Source organism: Sciurus vulgaris, assembly GCF_902686455.1.
Source record: "Sciurus vulgaris genome assembly, chromosome: 4".
NCBI classification, from domain to species: domain Eukaryota; kingdom Metazoa; phylum Chordata; class Mammalia; order Rodentia; family Sciuridae; genus Sciurus; species Sciurus vulgaris.
Genome location: NC_136464.1, coordinates 102938448 through 102953846, shown reverse-complemented (window position 1 = coordinate 102953846; position 15399 = coordinate 102938448). Strand labels below are relative to the sequence as shown.

At 43.3% G+C, this 15399-nt stretch overlaps 1 protein-coding gene across 8 annotated transcripts in view; it reads left to right on the top strand.

Moving 5' to 3' along the window:
* The window catches only part of SPATA13 (spermatogenesis associated 13), a 354900-nt gene that overhangs the window by 325643 nt on the left and 13858 nt on the right, over window positions 1-15399 (top strand). For all 8 annotated transcript variants that reach the window (XM_079138816.1, XM_079138818.1, XM_079138817.1 and 5 more), the window contains 5 exons: window positions 5233-5369; window positions 7284-7463; window positions 7839-8024; window positions 11556-11735; window positions 13737-13969. In XM_079138816.1, the coding sequence (XP_078994942.1) occupies window positions 5233-5369; window positions 7284-7463; window positions 7839-8024; window positions 11556-11735; window positions 13737-13969 (916 nt within the window). The remainder of the gene's footprint in view (window positions 1-5232; window positions 5370-7283; window positions 7464-7838; window positions 8025-11555; window positions 11736-13736; window positions 13970-15399) is intronic.

The following is a 15399-nucleotide window of genomic DNA, read 5'->3' as shown; positions in this document are numbered from 1 at the left end:
AGGAGCGGGAGGCGCAGTGTGTGTCTGGGGAGGGCCTTGGGATTTTGGCTGTCTCCCCTGCGACTGGTTTTGAGCAAAGTAATACCTTCAGACTTAAGAATGATGTAGTAGCATTATTCTGGCTGCTTTGGAGAGAATCCCCTGTTGGGCAGTCACAGGTAGGCCAGTGAGGGGCAGCTGGATTGAGTAAGCCCCAACCAGGTGCCCCAGGCCAGGGTGGTGGGAGACACAGGTGAGAGGTGACCAGGTTCTGGCTACCATAGGAAGCAAAGGTAAAGTCCGGTTTGCTGGTGAGTCACATGTGGGAGGTAAAGGGCAGCAGAAGGAGAATGACCTATGAATAGGTCCATTTTATAGATAGAGAAAACCGAAGTTGAAAGAGGTCAAGTGTCCTGCTCCAGGGGCATTTAGCTAGAAAGGCAGTGAAGTGAGGACATTTATTTGCCCAGGTATTTTTTTTTAAAGTAAGTGTTATTTTATTTTGAATGACATGTAACAATTATACATGCCTACTTAGGGTACAATGTGATGTACACATGTATACATTGTGTTGATGACCAAATGAGGCAATTAGCATATTCATCACCTCCATCATTTATCATTCCTTTGTGGTGTCTGGGGACTTTTTTTACCCTGTTCTTTCCTTTGTGCATGCTGCCTGTCTCCTACCCCAGGCCCCTGCCCCGCCTCTGCCAGCCCGTGGGAAGTCTGAGTCACCGATCTGCATGCTCTCGCACCTCCTTTCCACAGTGCTCAGTAGATACTCATCTGTGGTGTAGAAACCACTGCTGCAGAAATCTTCCTCATGACCCACCTCATTCTCCTGTGTTTATGGTAGCAGCTCAAAGGTTTCGGCATTCCAGGTCCATGTCTCTTTCCGGAGGGTTCCATTCTTGTATCTCCTGTAAAGTTGCTTTACCACTTCTTCAATGGGTCCTCCTTCTCATTAGACTCGTGTAAATTGTGCATTTGGCATGATCATTACTGACTTTCCCCCCCTTTACTGATTTTCACAGCAATAGTCAGGTCAGATGGTAGGGCCCTCCCTGGGCAGATTGTTCAGTGGTTCTTTGAGGAAGAAAGTGCCATTTTCAGGGCTTTGCTCTGGGTGGGAAGCCCAGACACCTCATTTGACTGAGCTGCTGCTGCTTCTTCCTCCACTTTTTCTCTTTCTTTTTTCTTTTCTTTTTTTCTCAACTGTCGCTGAAATGTGATAAGGAAAAATGCCGTTGGTTCCAGGCAGTGCCAGATCACTGTTGGCTGACATCTGAAGATTCCTGCGGCTTTGGACTTCTTACAAACTGTGGTTTTGTGTATTTTGTGCTCAGCGAGCATTAGAACATTTCAGACATTAAAGGTAGTCACTGGACCTTGCTGTCTGGGAAGCTGCCAGGGTTGGAGGAGGCTTTTGGCTTTAGTGCTCTTTTGTAGTCTAAGACATACTTGTGCATGAAAAAAAAAAAAATGCATATATACTTGCTTCCCAAAACTTCCTTCCCCTAACCTCTGAAAACACATACCCCAGGAAAGTGCAGTTCTCCACCTGTAAACTTTCTGACCACAGCAGAGGAAGTGGAAGTTACACATTTATAAAGGAGCCATTGCCGCGCTTGGTACAGGCATGAGTGTGTTTCTCCCGCCCCCACACACCCAGAATCAGACTACCACCAGCCCTGCACTCCCTGAGGGCGAGAAGTTCCACTGAGAAAGAGGGGTGGGGAGGAGTAGAAGGTGGCTCCTGGTAGGTGGTGTCATCATTCCTTGCCACCTGGCCACACAGGAGACAGACACAGAGCTGGGTCTCTGCCTCTGTCATGCCTATACTTCTCCTGGAGTTCCACTGACCCACCGTGCCCCTGGCAGTGCAGTCCTCTCTCTCTTGGTGAAGCAGGGAGAAGCCAGAGCCCAGCTAAGGCTCTGGAGAGACTCTCCACTTTGTGCTTAGGTCCAGGAACATACCTTTCCCTGCAGCCCCACCTCTGAGGCAGTTCCCTCTCCGTTTCACTCCCCAGTCCCTGAGTAAGATTGGGGATGGGAACAGGAGTGGGGAGTTGAGGTGGGGAAAAGGTGCTTGGCACCATGCACCTATCCAGAACCCAACTTGGTCCCTACTAAGAGCTGGAACTTGGCAATACCATCATCAGCTCATCCAGTGTTCACTGATTTTGTGTTCAGTGCACCAGCCTAGGCAGTTACACATCAGGGCCACAGGTATGCATACCAGTGGGTACAGCTGGCTCACTCTAGGCCCACAGGAGGACTCTGGAAAGGAGGTGACTGCCACTGTGTTGTGTGCTGTCCAGGTGGCAGAGGCCCCCTGCAGTGGGGAAAGCAGTTGGAAAGCTTGGTCCTATCAGCAGATGTGGCTGGGCAGGGTGCCCCTGACACTGTGTTCAGAGCTCGGGCACACAGGATAGGGGCAACCAATGGGAAGGTGGCTGGAGCAGCGTGTGAAAGGAGTGTCTGGGGCCAGGCTGAGAAAGAGCCAATCTAGCCAAGTAACCACTCAGCCACTGCTCTCTCTACCCACCATCTGCTTTGTGAGCACGGTTCCTCTCTAGTTTACTGGCTTGAATTCTTCATCATAATCTTGATCCTATCTGTATTTAGAGAAGAAAATCTAAGAATCCAGTATATGAAATACAGTCACATGGCTGATTTTCAGAGTGTTTATTACCCCCATTGTCGCAACTTGTACAGTAATTTTTTTCTTTTTTTAGTCTAAGCATTTGAGGCTTTGCTTACAAAATCCATTGCTCCCCACTACACAGCCAAAGTGGTGAGGGAAGGAGAGGACTGAGGCAGGTAGAACGCAGGATGGAGGTCCTGGGATGGTCAAGGGCTGTGTGCAGGTCTGTAAAGCTCCTGAGATTCCAGCTGAGATGGGCTGGGAATAGAAAATGCACCTTGGATTTAGCAGCATATAAAATAGTTAAAAAAAAAAAAAAAGTTCTTTAGTGTAGAAAGTAGGCCTGTCCATGGAGAGTAAAGTTGGTAGAAATGTAGATTAGCAAGTCCAAAGTCAAGCAGCACAGCCGTGCACAGATTTCTCTAGCCCTTCCTCCTTCCCTCTGCACTGGTTTTCTTCCTCTGACATCTTTTGTTAATCCTCCTAGGAGATTGGGGTTTTCTGAAACCATGTTGACTTCATCCTCTTTCTTGCTCCAAGCTTGAGCTTAACCTCCACATCATCCTTGGACTCCTTTCCCTGGTGCTTCACCTTGTTGCCACTGGCTCCTGCTAACCTCATTTCTCCCAGCTGGTTTCTCTGCCTCCAGTCTCCTCCCCCTCCCCCGGTCCTTCCTTCACATTGCAGCAGAGTCATTCTGTAGCCCAGCCCTTGTCACCCTTAATGCAATCACCACAGTTACTCTCTTGCCAAGTCCCAGGTGCACATCAAGGATGCTAGGAGCTTGATACATGTTCTGTCACCAGATTCTTCAAAATGAAGCGAGTGAAACTCAAAGAGAGTAAGTTGCTCAGGTCCAGTCCTGTGCCTGTAGAGGGTTAGGGCTGGAATTAGCTCAGGCCTTAGTGACTCTAATACCTCCGCTCTGTATGGCATCAGCAGACCTCTACTCAAAACCTGTCCCTCCCTGGCTCAACCTAAAAGAGCCCCCCATGGCTTGCTCTAGTCCTGAGAGCCTCCACAGTGAACTGCTCACCCCCCCCACACACTTTTCAGTTTCATCTTTCATTCCATGTATGAATGAATACCATGGGAGATAACTCCCAAGACCCCAGTGGATGCCTGAAACCACAGGTTGTATCAAACCCTACATAAACTATGTTTTTTTCTTATGTATTCATACCTATGAGAAAGTTTAATATATTAACTCAGCACGGTAAGAGACTAACATTAATAACTAATAATAAAATAGAACATTTATAACCATTGCATATTATAATATTATTTAAAACATGAAATGTTTTTCTGGAATTTTCTATTTAATATTTTTGGACTGTGGCTGACCATAACCTGGGAAATGGTACTGCTGATAATGGGGAGACTTCTGTACTGCCATCTGTGTAGCATGTGCTTCAGATTCCACTCTTTTTCTCTCAGTCAAAAGCCATCTGAGTAGCATGAATAAACAGCTACCGCTTCTGTTTTTCTGTCTCGAGTTTTCAGTCTTGGGTTTTATTATCTTCCTCCTGAAATCGCCACCCTCGCTTACCAGAGTACTGGTCCTGGCCTCTTTAGGACAAGGACTATCCTTTGCTTAACTGTGTGTCCCCAGCACCTACCACTCATTCCATTGCAGAAAATAGTAATGGAGACATCTCTCAGCTTGTACAGAAGGCCTGTCTATCTCAAAGAAGAAACATCTCCACTCAGTGACAGATGATTAGTTAGCATAGGTGAGAGGATCCCATTGTCTCCATACAGAAAATCTTAATAGCAAGGTGGTGAAACCAAAATTCTGTGTGCATCCTTAAAAGGTCTGTCTCGGCCAGGAACGGTGGTGCACACCTATAATCCCAGGCACTCAAGAGGCTGAGACAGGAGGATGACAAGTTAGAAGCTAGCCTGGGCAACTTAGTGAGATATTATCTCAAAATTAAAGATAAAAAGGATTGGGGATATAGCTCAGTGGTAGAGTACTTGCCTAGCCTATGTTCAGTCTCCAGTACCACAAAATAAATGAATATATAAAAGACCTGTCTCTTTTAGTAAAGATACCATGTAATTGCTAGTTCTGAGACTTCTAGTCCTTTCATATGTGGACAATAGTAAGAATGACTCTGTGGACTTAATAGTACTATTGCCTTGCAGACAGAAGCAGAATACTTTTAAAAAGTGATCACAATTTTCATTTTCTTTACCTCCTCTAGCATATTACCATATTGCTTAGAAACTTTATATCTGTATTTTTCTATTTTGAGGCATAAATTTTCGACTAAATCACACATAATTTACCTTAACTTTCAAAATAATTGTGTTGGCAGTGCTCTCTAAAGTGTTCCACTTCTCACTTAATGGAACCCCTGACTCCACCTTCTCAGCATCGGTTGCTACTTCTGGATTAATAAATATGTCAATAGATGTTTTCTAATGATTTCTTATTTCAGTAAGATGAAACTGATAATTTTCCTGAAGTATATTATCAGAGGTAGTTTGTCATTTGAAAGACTTTTTGTTGTTGTTTTCTGTGTTTTGTTTTCAGCTTTGCCTTTTCAACCATTCTTCCCCCTGCCCCCCACCCCCGCCCTTTCTCTCTCTCTCTCTAGTTTCTTCAGATGGAGGTACTGAGTCCTCTGCCTTAGTGGATGACAACGGTAGTGAGGAGGACTTTAGCTATGAAGAACTCTGCCAGGCCAACCCTCGGTATCTACAACCAGGCGGGGAACAACTGGCCATTAATGAGGTACCAGAATTCCACAAAACAGTGGCATATATTGGACACTGGGTTTGCAGGGTCCAGAACTACTTCATATCTTGCTGTCTGATTACTTTTTGCTGAGCATTTTCTAAATCCTAGAACTCTGATTCCCACTTTGGGGTTGGAGGTGTGGGTCAGTGGTAGAGCACTTGCCTACATGCACGAAGCCCTGGGCTTAGTTCCCAGTGTGAAAAAATTGGCTAGGATGTAGCTCAATGGTAGAGCATATATGAGGCCTTGGGTTCAATATCTAGCACTGAAGGGAAAAAAGTGCACAAAGGAACAACACTGGTTTTTAGCATTGTCCAGACAAATGGCTGTGATCAAGCTTTCCAGGTAACTGAAACTTATCCTTTAAGTAATTAGAGCAGTAATTGTTAGCACTCAGATCTTACTTTTCAGATTATGAATGCACTCCCCTTTCATTAACTCACGTAATTTTAACTACAATATAAGAGGCAAAGTTAAAAGTTTTTATCTGTACTAATAAATGCCATGAAATGAAGAGGTAGCTTTGGTAACAAATGGTAGAGCTGGAATTAACCATGTATTTTTCACTCCTGATCTGATATTCTTTCTACCATGTTGCAGTTTTAGCGGGCACCTCAAGCTTTGGACACTCTTAAGCAGAGTGTATGGAGCATAACTTAAGTCTGTTAGCCTCCCAACAAGATCTCCTTTCATTATTCTAAACATGATATAAGCCAAGTATCCCTAAACAGAAACCCCAAAATGTGTAACTCTTTAAGCAGTAACATGACATTCAAAAAGTTTCGGATTTGGGGTTTTTGAATTAGGATTCTCAACCAGTAAAGACTGTGCAAATGTTCCAAAATCCAGAAAACTCAGAAACCTGAATCACTGCTGGTCCCAGGCATTTTAGATAAGTCTGTATGTCTATAAGAGCTAAGGGACGCAGAATCAACTGCTCCTGTGCCCAGAGAATGGATGAGCCATTTCTGTTCTTGACTTTTTCACTAACTGTTACATATCCCAAGATCATGCCATTGTCTTTAGTTGTAGTGAACTATGAAGTTGAATATTGAATTGGGAATTAGTATGAATAATATGCCTCTGGGGGAAGGTATGTGGGACTTCCAGTAACACATGCAATTAACATTAGGAGGCTTGGCTCTGACATCTAGTTTGTCTGCTCAGAAACCTTATATTCCAGGTATCCAAGTTTTTTAGCTTAATTGATCTGGAGCTAAGTGAGCTATTTATACAGTCAGTCCCCAGTTTACAATGATTCAACCTAACCTTTTTTGATTTTTACCATGATGTGAAAGTAGTACACATGTATTCAATAAAAATAGTACTTTTAATTTTGAGTTCTGCTTTCTTCAGGCTAAGAATTCAGACCATCTCTCCATTCATTCATTCATTCATTCATTCATTCATTTTCACTTTCATTTTACAGTGTATTACCTAAGCTGTTTTTTAACACAGCATGAAATAGACTTTGTGTTAGGTGGTTTCACCCAACTGTAGACTAACAGGAGTATTCTGAGCATGTTTATGATAGGGTAGGCTAAGCTATGATGTAAGTAGGTTAGGTGCATTAAATACATTCTGGATTTAGGATATTTTCAACTTACAATGAGCTTATGCAAAGGATACAATGGGGTATATCAAGTGGCATCCATACATCTTTTAAAAAGTGGATTTGGATTTTCCTTTCAGAGCAGATCAGAGATGTCCACCTGGTACTTTTTCCCCAGTATGTTTTCCCCTATTGATTTTTGTATAACCAGTGAAAGAGTAGAGAATGGATGTCACCATGTGTCTGAACAAGAACTTGGAGAGGTCAGTGTTACCAGGAGAGCCCATCCAGCAGTTCCCTTGCCATCTTGCCCACCCATTCTCAGCATTAAGCCTGTCCTCCTGTCTCTGTTCCAGCTGATCAGCGACGGCAGCGTGGTCTGCGCAGAAGCTCTCTGGGACCATGTGACCATGGACGACCAGGAACTGGGCTTCAAGGCTGGGGATGTCATCCAGGTCCTGGAAGCCTCTAACAAAGACTGGTGGTGGGGCCGGAATGAGGACAAGGAGGCCTGGTTCCCCGCAAGCTTTGTCAGAGTAAGTGTGTGGCCCTTGGTCCTTTTCAGAAGTATCTGTGGGGGAGCAGCCTTTCAGGCAGATCTCACCCTTTATCCAGGTCTAGTTCTTTGGTAATTGTTTTTAATCCCACACAGCAGTCAAACCTGTAAGAAGTTAGGTAGTCCAAATAAAATTTTAATGAAGGTAAACAAACTATTTGGCATTGCTGCTGTTTCTTGAGCTATGCTGGCAGGGCCGTGGCTCTGCTAAGGACATACCGACACAAGCTGGGGCCAGGCTGGGGCCAGGCTGCCCTCATAACCAGCTGGTCACAGAGAAGTTGGAAGCCAGGGAGGTCTTCACCTCCTCCTTCCCCATATAACCTGTCACCCGTCACCTGTGTGTGCACTGCAGCTTCGAGTCAATCAGGAAGAGCTCTCAGGAAATTCTAGCAGCACACCTGGCGAGGAGCAGGAGGAGGATGCCAGCACAAGCCGTCATAAGCACTCTGAGAACAAGCACCAGATGCGGACAAATGTCATCCAGGAGATCATGAACACTGAGCGGGTGTACATCAAGCACCTCAAGGACATCTGTGAGGTAAGGTTCAGGCCCCAGGACCTTGCTGTGGGTCACAGCCTGAGGTTGCAGGACATGGCCCCACCTCTCCCCAGTCAGACCCTCACGTGCACACTTTTCTGCCCTTCTCATTTCTCCTCACCTCTGCTCCTGCCCATTGGCCCCTGCACAGATCTATTAAACTGCCTACATTGCTGAGTGTAATGGGCTGTGGCTATTTTACCTGCTGCTGCAGTCAGTCCTTGTTTATTCATGTGTGTATGTATGTATGCATGCATGTACACATGAACCTACATATACAGAGAGATGGGATCTCACTATGTTGCCCAGGCTGGCCTCCAACTCCTGGGCTCAAGGGAGCCTCCTGCCTCTGCCTCCTGAGTGGCCAATCCTCTTTAAAGGGTACTTTGCAGATTTTTTCCATCAGGACTTTTTCCATCCATAACTCCCGGGAGTAGTCAAAGTGATTGACCTCTGTGGAAGTCCACACTCTTTTTTTTTTTAAATTTATTTTTATTGTAAACAAATGGGATACATGTTGTTTCTGTTTGTACATGGAGTAACAGCATACCATTTACATATTCATACATTTACATAGAGTAATGATGTTTGATTCATTCCGTTATTTTTTTCCTCCCCCCCACCCCTCCCACCTCTCCTTTCCCTCTATATAGTCCCTCCTTCCTCCATTCTTGCCCCCCTCCCAACCCCCCATTATGTGTCATCATCCGCTTATCAGTGAGATCATTCGCCTTTTGGATTTTTGAGATTGGCTTATCTTACTTAACATGATATTCTCCAATTTCATCCATTTGCCTGCAAATGGCATAATTCTATTATTCTTTATAGCTGAGTAATATTCCATTGTATATATATATATATATATATATACCACAGTTTCTTTATCCATTCATCAATTGAAGGGCATCTAGGTTGGTTCCATAGTCTGGCTATTGTGAATTGAGCAGCTATGAACATTGATGTGGCTGTATCTCTGTAGTATGCTGATTTTAAGTCCTTTGGGTATAGACCAAGGAGTGGGATAACTGGGTCAAATGGTAGATCCATTCCAAGTTTTCTAAGGAATCTCCACACTGCTTTCCAGAGTGGCTGCACTAATTTGCAGTCCCACCAGCAATGTATGAGTGTACCTTTTTCCCCACATCCTCTCCAACACCTATCGTTGCTTGTATTCTTGATAATCACCATTCTAATTGGGGTGAGATGGAATCTTAGGGTAGTTTTGATTTGCATTTCTCTATTACAAAAGATGGTGAACATTTTTTCATATGTTTGTTGATTGCTTGTAGATCTTCTTCTGTGAAGTGTCTGTTCATATCCTTAGCCCATTTGTTGATTGGGTTATTTGTATTCTTGGTGTAGAGTTTTTTGAGTTCTTTATATATTCTGGAAATTAGTGCTTAGGCTCTCTCTTCACATTGCTGATAGTTTCCTTTGCTGAGAGAAAGCTATTTAGTTTGAATCTATCCCAGTTATTGATTCTTGCTTTTATTTCTTGTGCTATGGGAGTCCTGTTAAGGAAGTCTGATCCTAAGCCAACAAGTTGAAGATTTGGACCTAAGTGAAACCCACTTGCCTTTACAGTTGAAGGTTGTCACTATCTCCAAGCCCCCAGCATCTAATCACTGACTCATAGATGAAATTCAGTCATTAGACACAGATGAAAAAAATGTAGTTTTATCTGGTGATATCCTAGGCTATATTCTATGGTGTCATGATAGTCCCCTTGGCAGTCATTTCATTTTATGGTCTTGTCCTGATTTCAGAGAACTGAACTTTAGCAGATGTGAGTCTGAAAGGCTCCTTTCTCCCATATGGCTATTTGTTCTTGTGAATCTTGTCTGAGCATTCTGCTGAACTCTGACTTGCCTGGTCTGATCATTCCGGCTGTCCTAGCTGTGAATGCTGAGATCTGCATTATCAATTCATCTGTGACCATTCAGCACTGGAGACGAGCTAAGTCAGAGTACAGTCCATTCTGTAGTTAGACCAACCAGCCACATGGACCTACTGATATTTTGCTTACTTGTGCCAACCATCTTATTCTGTATCAATGTGTGGTGAAAGCAGTGTCTTTAAAGTGACATTTAAAGACCACCATATGATCCAACTATCCCATTCCTTGATATTTCCCCAAAAGAACTAAAATCAGCATATCACAGCAGTACAACCACATAAATGTTTATAGCAGCACAGTCACAATAGCTGAATTATGGATTCAACCCAGATGCCTCTCAGTAGATGAATGGATAAAGAAATTGTGGTGTATGTACACAATGGAGTTCTACTGAGCCATAAAAAAGAATGAAATGATAGCATTTGCCAATAAGTGGATGGAAATGAAGAATATCATGCTAAGTGAAATCAGCCAAATTCAGAAACTCAAAGGTTGAATGTTTTCTCTCATGTGAAAGCTAGAGTAAATAAAGGAAAGGGGCAAGGAAGGATAAGATTACATAAGGAACCAATCAAATATAAATAATAAGTGAAAGGAGGTCTAGTAGAGTAGCAGGAGAAGGGGAGAGGGGAGGATGGAAGGGAAAAGGGGATCATGAACTGAAATCAAATTCCATGCATGTATGAGTTTGTTGGGATGCACCTAACTACTATGTGTAAATGTAAAGCTCTGATTAAAAAAAGATCATAATAATTAAAGTGGTACTTTAGGAAAATCAGAATAACTGATTTTCAAATATTTATTATGCTCCATCTCTTTACCTGGATGAACTCAGTTACTAAGAGCCTTTTTATTGGGCAGTCCTGTTAGCCTCCTATTGTGTATGAGGAAACTAAGGCAAGAAAGTCAAGTGGCAGAGTTGGGATTTGAACCTAGGCAGTCTGCCCTAGGACCTGTACTCTGAACTCTTGCATTGTATTATTATCCTTTTAAAATTCATACCAGAAGTGAGTGGTATGTATTTTATTAAGAGGTCATTCTTGTCTATTTTAAATGCATGGTGCTGTTTTGGAGGTAACTGTTACATGTATGGCCTTTTCTTCCTGTCCTACTGACTCCTACCCAAATGATAATATAACCATGATATTATATAAAGAGTATTAATTAGCACTATTAGTTAGAGGAGGCCTCTGATTAAAGTTGTACATGTTTTGGCTGTATAGTGACAGTGGAATTCATGGGTTAGATGTCCTTGGCACTTTGCCATGCTTGACAGTGAGCAGAGCTGCGTTAGCTTTTCAGCAAGCAGTCACATTCGGGGTTTGACAAGGCTTCTCAGCTGTGAAATGGAATTAGGGATGGGAGAATGATTGTTTTTAAGAATTTAGAATAATGTGACAGTACTAATTTTTAAGCTCTGGTATTTGAAACTAATTTCTGGAAGTTTTAAATCCAACCACATGAAACTTTCTGCTTTCTTTTTTGTATTTTTTTTTCCCTAAATATTTATGATGGGCCAGGGATATGCTCAGATATAGAGCACTTGCCCAGCCTGTGTAAGGCCTGCAGTTTGATCCTCAGTGCTGCATTTCTTTGACTTTTCAAATAAAAAAGTTTGCTTTTGTATTTCGCAGGGCTATATTCGACAGTGTCGCAAGCACACGGGAATGTTCACTGTTGCACAGCTAGCCACTATTTTTGGAAACATTGAAGACATTTACAAGTTCCAAAGAAAGTTTCTGAAAGACCTTGAGAAGCAGTACAACAAAGAGGAACCTCACTTAAGTGAAATAGGATCCTGCTTCCTTCAGCATGTATGTCACCTGCTACTTCTTCACTAATAACATCTGGTTAAGTAATAATTTTGAAATGTGACTCCATTAAAAATGGGAGTCTTTTTGCTTTATTTTGGTTTGTTACTGTTTGGTTTGCTTGACTAATTTTCCCTAGACTAGAGATGTTACTTGTAAAATTAAAGTGGGTAGTTTCTCAATACCCCAAGACAATTTTTTCTTTATCTTTTTGTTCAGTTTGGGATTATATGTGGAGGAATTTCTTAATAGTATCCATTAAGTGTCTGTTACGTTTCAAGCACTGTTTTCCGAGGCATCTCATATTGGCTCCTGTACTTTCATCAGGTTGATATAATTTAGCTTCCCCATTTTACAGAGGAGGAAACTAAGGCCCAGAGAATAAGTGACCCAAGGTCACTCTCTACTAAACAGTAGGCATGTGACATTGTGACGTGAGTTTATCATTATTTACCAGTGATTGACTGTTACTATTTAATACTAAGATTTCAGGAAAAGACAATTTTATTTCCAGACAAAATAGGGAATAATCATAGTAAAAATGGTAATGACAGCAACACCCCCTCTTCAGTTCTTGGGTGCTGGGCCTGATACTTTCAAGCTGCAGCGGAACAGGAGCTATTCCCCCAGGGTGGCTAGACTTTTCTTCGCTGAGCATCATGTTTTGGTGTGAAGATGGGCCCAATAGGGGCCTGTGACAGCTCTAGGGCACTCTGATAGACTTGTGAGGCCAGAGTAGCAGGTCCCTGTAGAGGAGAAGTAAGAGAGGCTTCATAGGTGAGGGAGCTGGCCGGAGAGCAGGCTGGTGAGCGTCTGAGGGCCGGAGAGTATTGCCACTGCCACCAGAGAGGACTCTGAGCTGGGCCTGGTGATGGACTGGGAGGTAGGAAAGGGATTTATCAGAAGGGGTATTTTTGAGGGAAGTGTGACAAGACTGGTTATAAGTGACAAAGAGAGCAACAGTCATAATTGCCTACGGGGTTTCGAGTCTCAGAAATGAACACGTGGCTTAGGAAAATCTGTTTTTTAGGGAAATAGGGGCTTAGTTTGTGACATGCTGTATTTGAGCACACCCAAGCCTACACCATCCAGCAGGGCAGGGACAGGCATGGGCAGGAAGGAAGGGCCACTCTGGAGGGGGCTGGACATGTGTGAGTGAATGCCCAGTGACTGAGGGTCAGGCTAAGGCAACATTCAGGGACATGGAGCAGCGCCCAGGGACAGTGCCTTGAAAGCAGATGCCCTGTTGACCCAGGAGGAAGGAGGAAGGGAGGGAGCCCACAACATAGAGGGAGAAGGGAAAGAACTTGAAATCCAGAAAAGTAGATGGTTTTTCAGTTTGAGGCAGGAGAGTGACATGGGTGAACATCAGACCTGGGAGAGGTAGAATTATGGGAGGAGGTGAAGGAGGCATGGAGTCAGAGACTTTATCAGTGAACTGGGTGCCATGGAGCATACTAAAATAATCCCGGCAACTTGGGAGGCTAAAATAGGAGGATCATAAGTTTGAGGCCAGCCTCAAACTTAAAAGATTTTAGAAAGGACTGGGGATATAGGTATAGCTCAGCAGTAGAGCATCCCTATGTTCAGTTCCCAGTACCCCTCAAAAATAAAATAAGATAAGATAAAAATAAAAAACCTTACAGTCAAAGTAAAGAGGACTAGGCTAGAGAGAGTTGGGTTTCCAGGCAGCACCTTCTTCTCTGACACTTCAGCTACAAATCCAAGCTGGGTGAAGAGGGGGTGGCAGGGGTCCCCATTCTCTCCCCCTTGCCCTGACAGAAGCAAGAGCTTGTACCATTGCCCATTGCTATTGCCCAGGTGTGGAAGCCATTACACAATGATTGGGGTCACCTTGCCTGTCCTTGCTGCAGTGATCCTTTCTCCTTTCAGGGAGTTTCCCCTTTAGTTACCTAAAGATTACAAATTATTTCTGGAATTTTCCATTTAATGTTTTCAGACTAAGGTTGACCATAACCTGATAAGGCTGCTTTCTCCCTCCAGCAAGAGGGCTTTGCCATCTATTCCGAGTACTGCAACAACCACCCGGGCGCCTGTGTGGAGCTCTCCAACCTCATGAAGCAGGGCAAGTACAGGCACTTCTTCGAAGCCTGCCGCCTCCTCCAGCAGATGATTGACATCGCCCTGGACGGGTTCCTCCTCACCCCAGTGCAGAAGATTTGCAAATACCCTCTGCAGTTAGCAGAGCTGCTCAAGTACACCACACAGGAGCACAGGTGAGGGAGCTGCCACGGGACCCTCAGGGCAGATGGGCGGAAATGTCGCTGGCCTGAACCGTGCCTGCCCCATCTTTCTGCAGTGGCCAGGACAGATGGGTATAAGTAGCAATCTTTAGTGCTATTGGTTTTTAGGGGAAGGGTTAGTCATGTTTATTACTGGCAATGATTGAAATAGGGTATTTGAAGAGGCTCCAGAATAAGCATTTTTAGAGATACGAAAACATAAGGGTAATTATTAAACTGTACAATGAATGCATGCAGATTTTTACTGTATTGTTATTTCTTACCATTTACAAATATTGTATGAATATTCTTTCATAGTGGTTAATGAATTCATTGGTTAAGTAGACAAGTGTGACTACAGTAGTCTCCCTGAATCCGAGAGGGATACATTCCAAAAACCCCTATGAATACCTCAAACTACAGATGCTGCTGAACTCTACAGAGACACATAGGTTATGTTCTTTCCTATACCTACGTACCTGTGAAAAAGTTTAATTTATAAATGAGGCACAGCAAGAGATTAACAACAACACTAACATAAAACAAAAATGCTGTTCTAAAAGTTACCTAAAGTTTACGAATTATTTCTGGAATTTTCTGTTTAATGTTTTCAGACTAAGGGGAACTGAAACTGCTGCATACAAAACTAGATAAGGAAGGACTGCTGAACCTGGATAAGGGGAAATCACTGTACCACCCTGCAGAGTGGAGAGTGAATCGTTCTTTTGCCCTTTTTGCCTCTGAACTCTTATGGAGAGACCAGGCTTAAAAAGGGAAGCATTTACAGTAGATTGGAAGGTGAAGAATAAGAGATGGCCATCGAACACTGGGCCTAGATCCTAGGCCTAATTTAAAGAATAAGAACTGAAGGGTGTGTGTGTGTGTGTGTGTGTGTGTGTGTGTGTGTGTGTGTGTGCACGTATCTTTCTGTCTCCAGTGGAGAAACTTTCTGTTCAGTAGGAAAAGCAAACAGGGAAGTCAAGAGAGAGCCACTAATTTGTGGAAGTGTTTTAAAAAGAATGAAAAGGCACTTTATGATAAGGAGCCAGGGAAAATAGATAAGATAATCCAGAAGCAAAGACTCCTTAAAAGTCATGCACAGGCAGCTTCCTGCATTCCAAGGTGGAGAAGCTGTGACCTGAGTTCACACCACTCTTCAACAGTGGTTTTTCTTTTTCTTTTCCTTTTTGGTCCTTGGGGATGAATCCAGGGGCACTTTACCACTGAGTTATGTCCCTAGACTTTTTATTTTTTATTCTGAGACAGTATGTTGCTTAAGTTGCTCAGAGCTTCTGCCTCCGTGCCACTGGGATTATAAGTCGTGTGCCATCACACCTGACCAGTGGTTTTTCTCTTTTAAGGGCATTTTTCACTGAGCATTTGCAGACTTTGGCTATTAAAAAAAAATTTATATATACACGCTC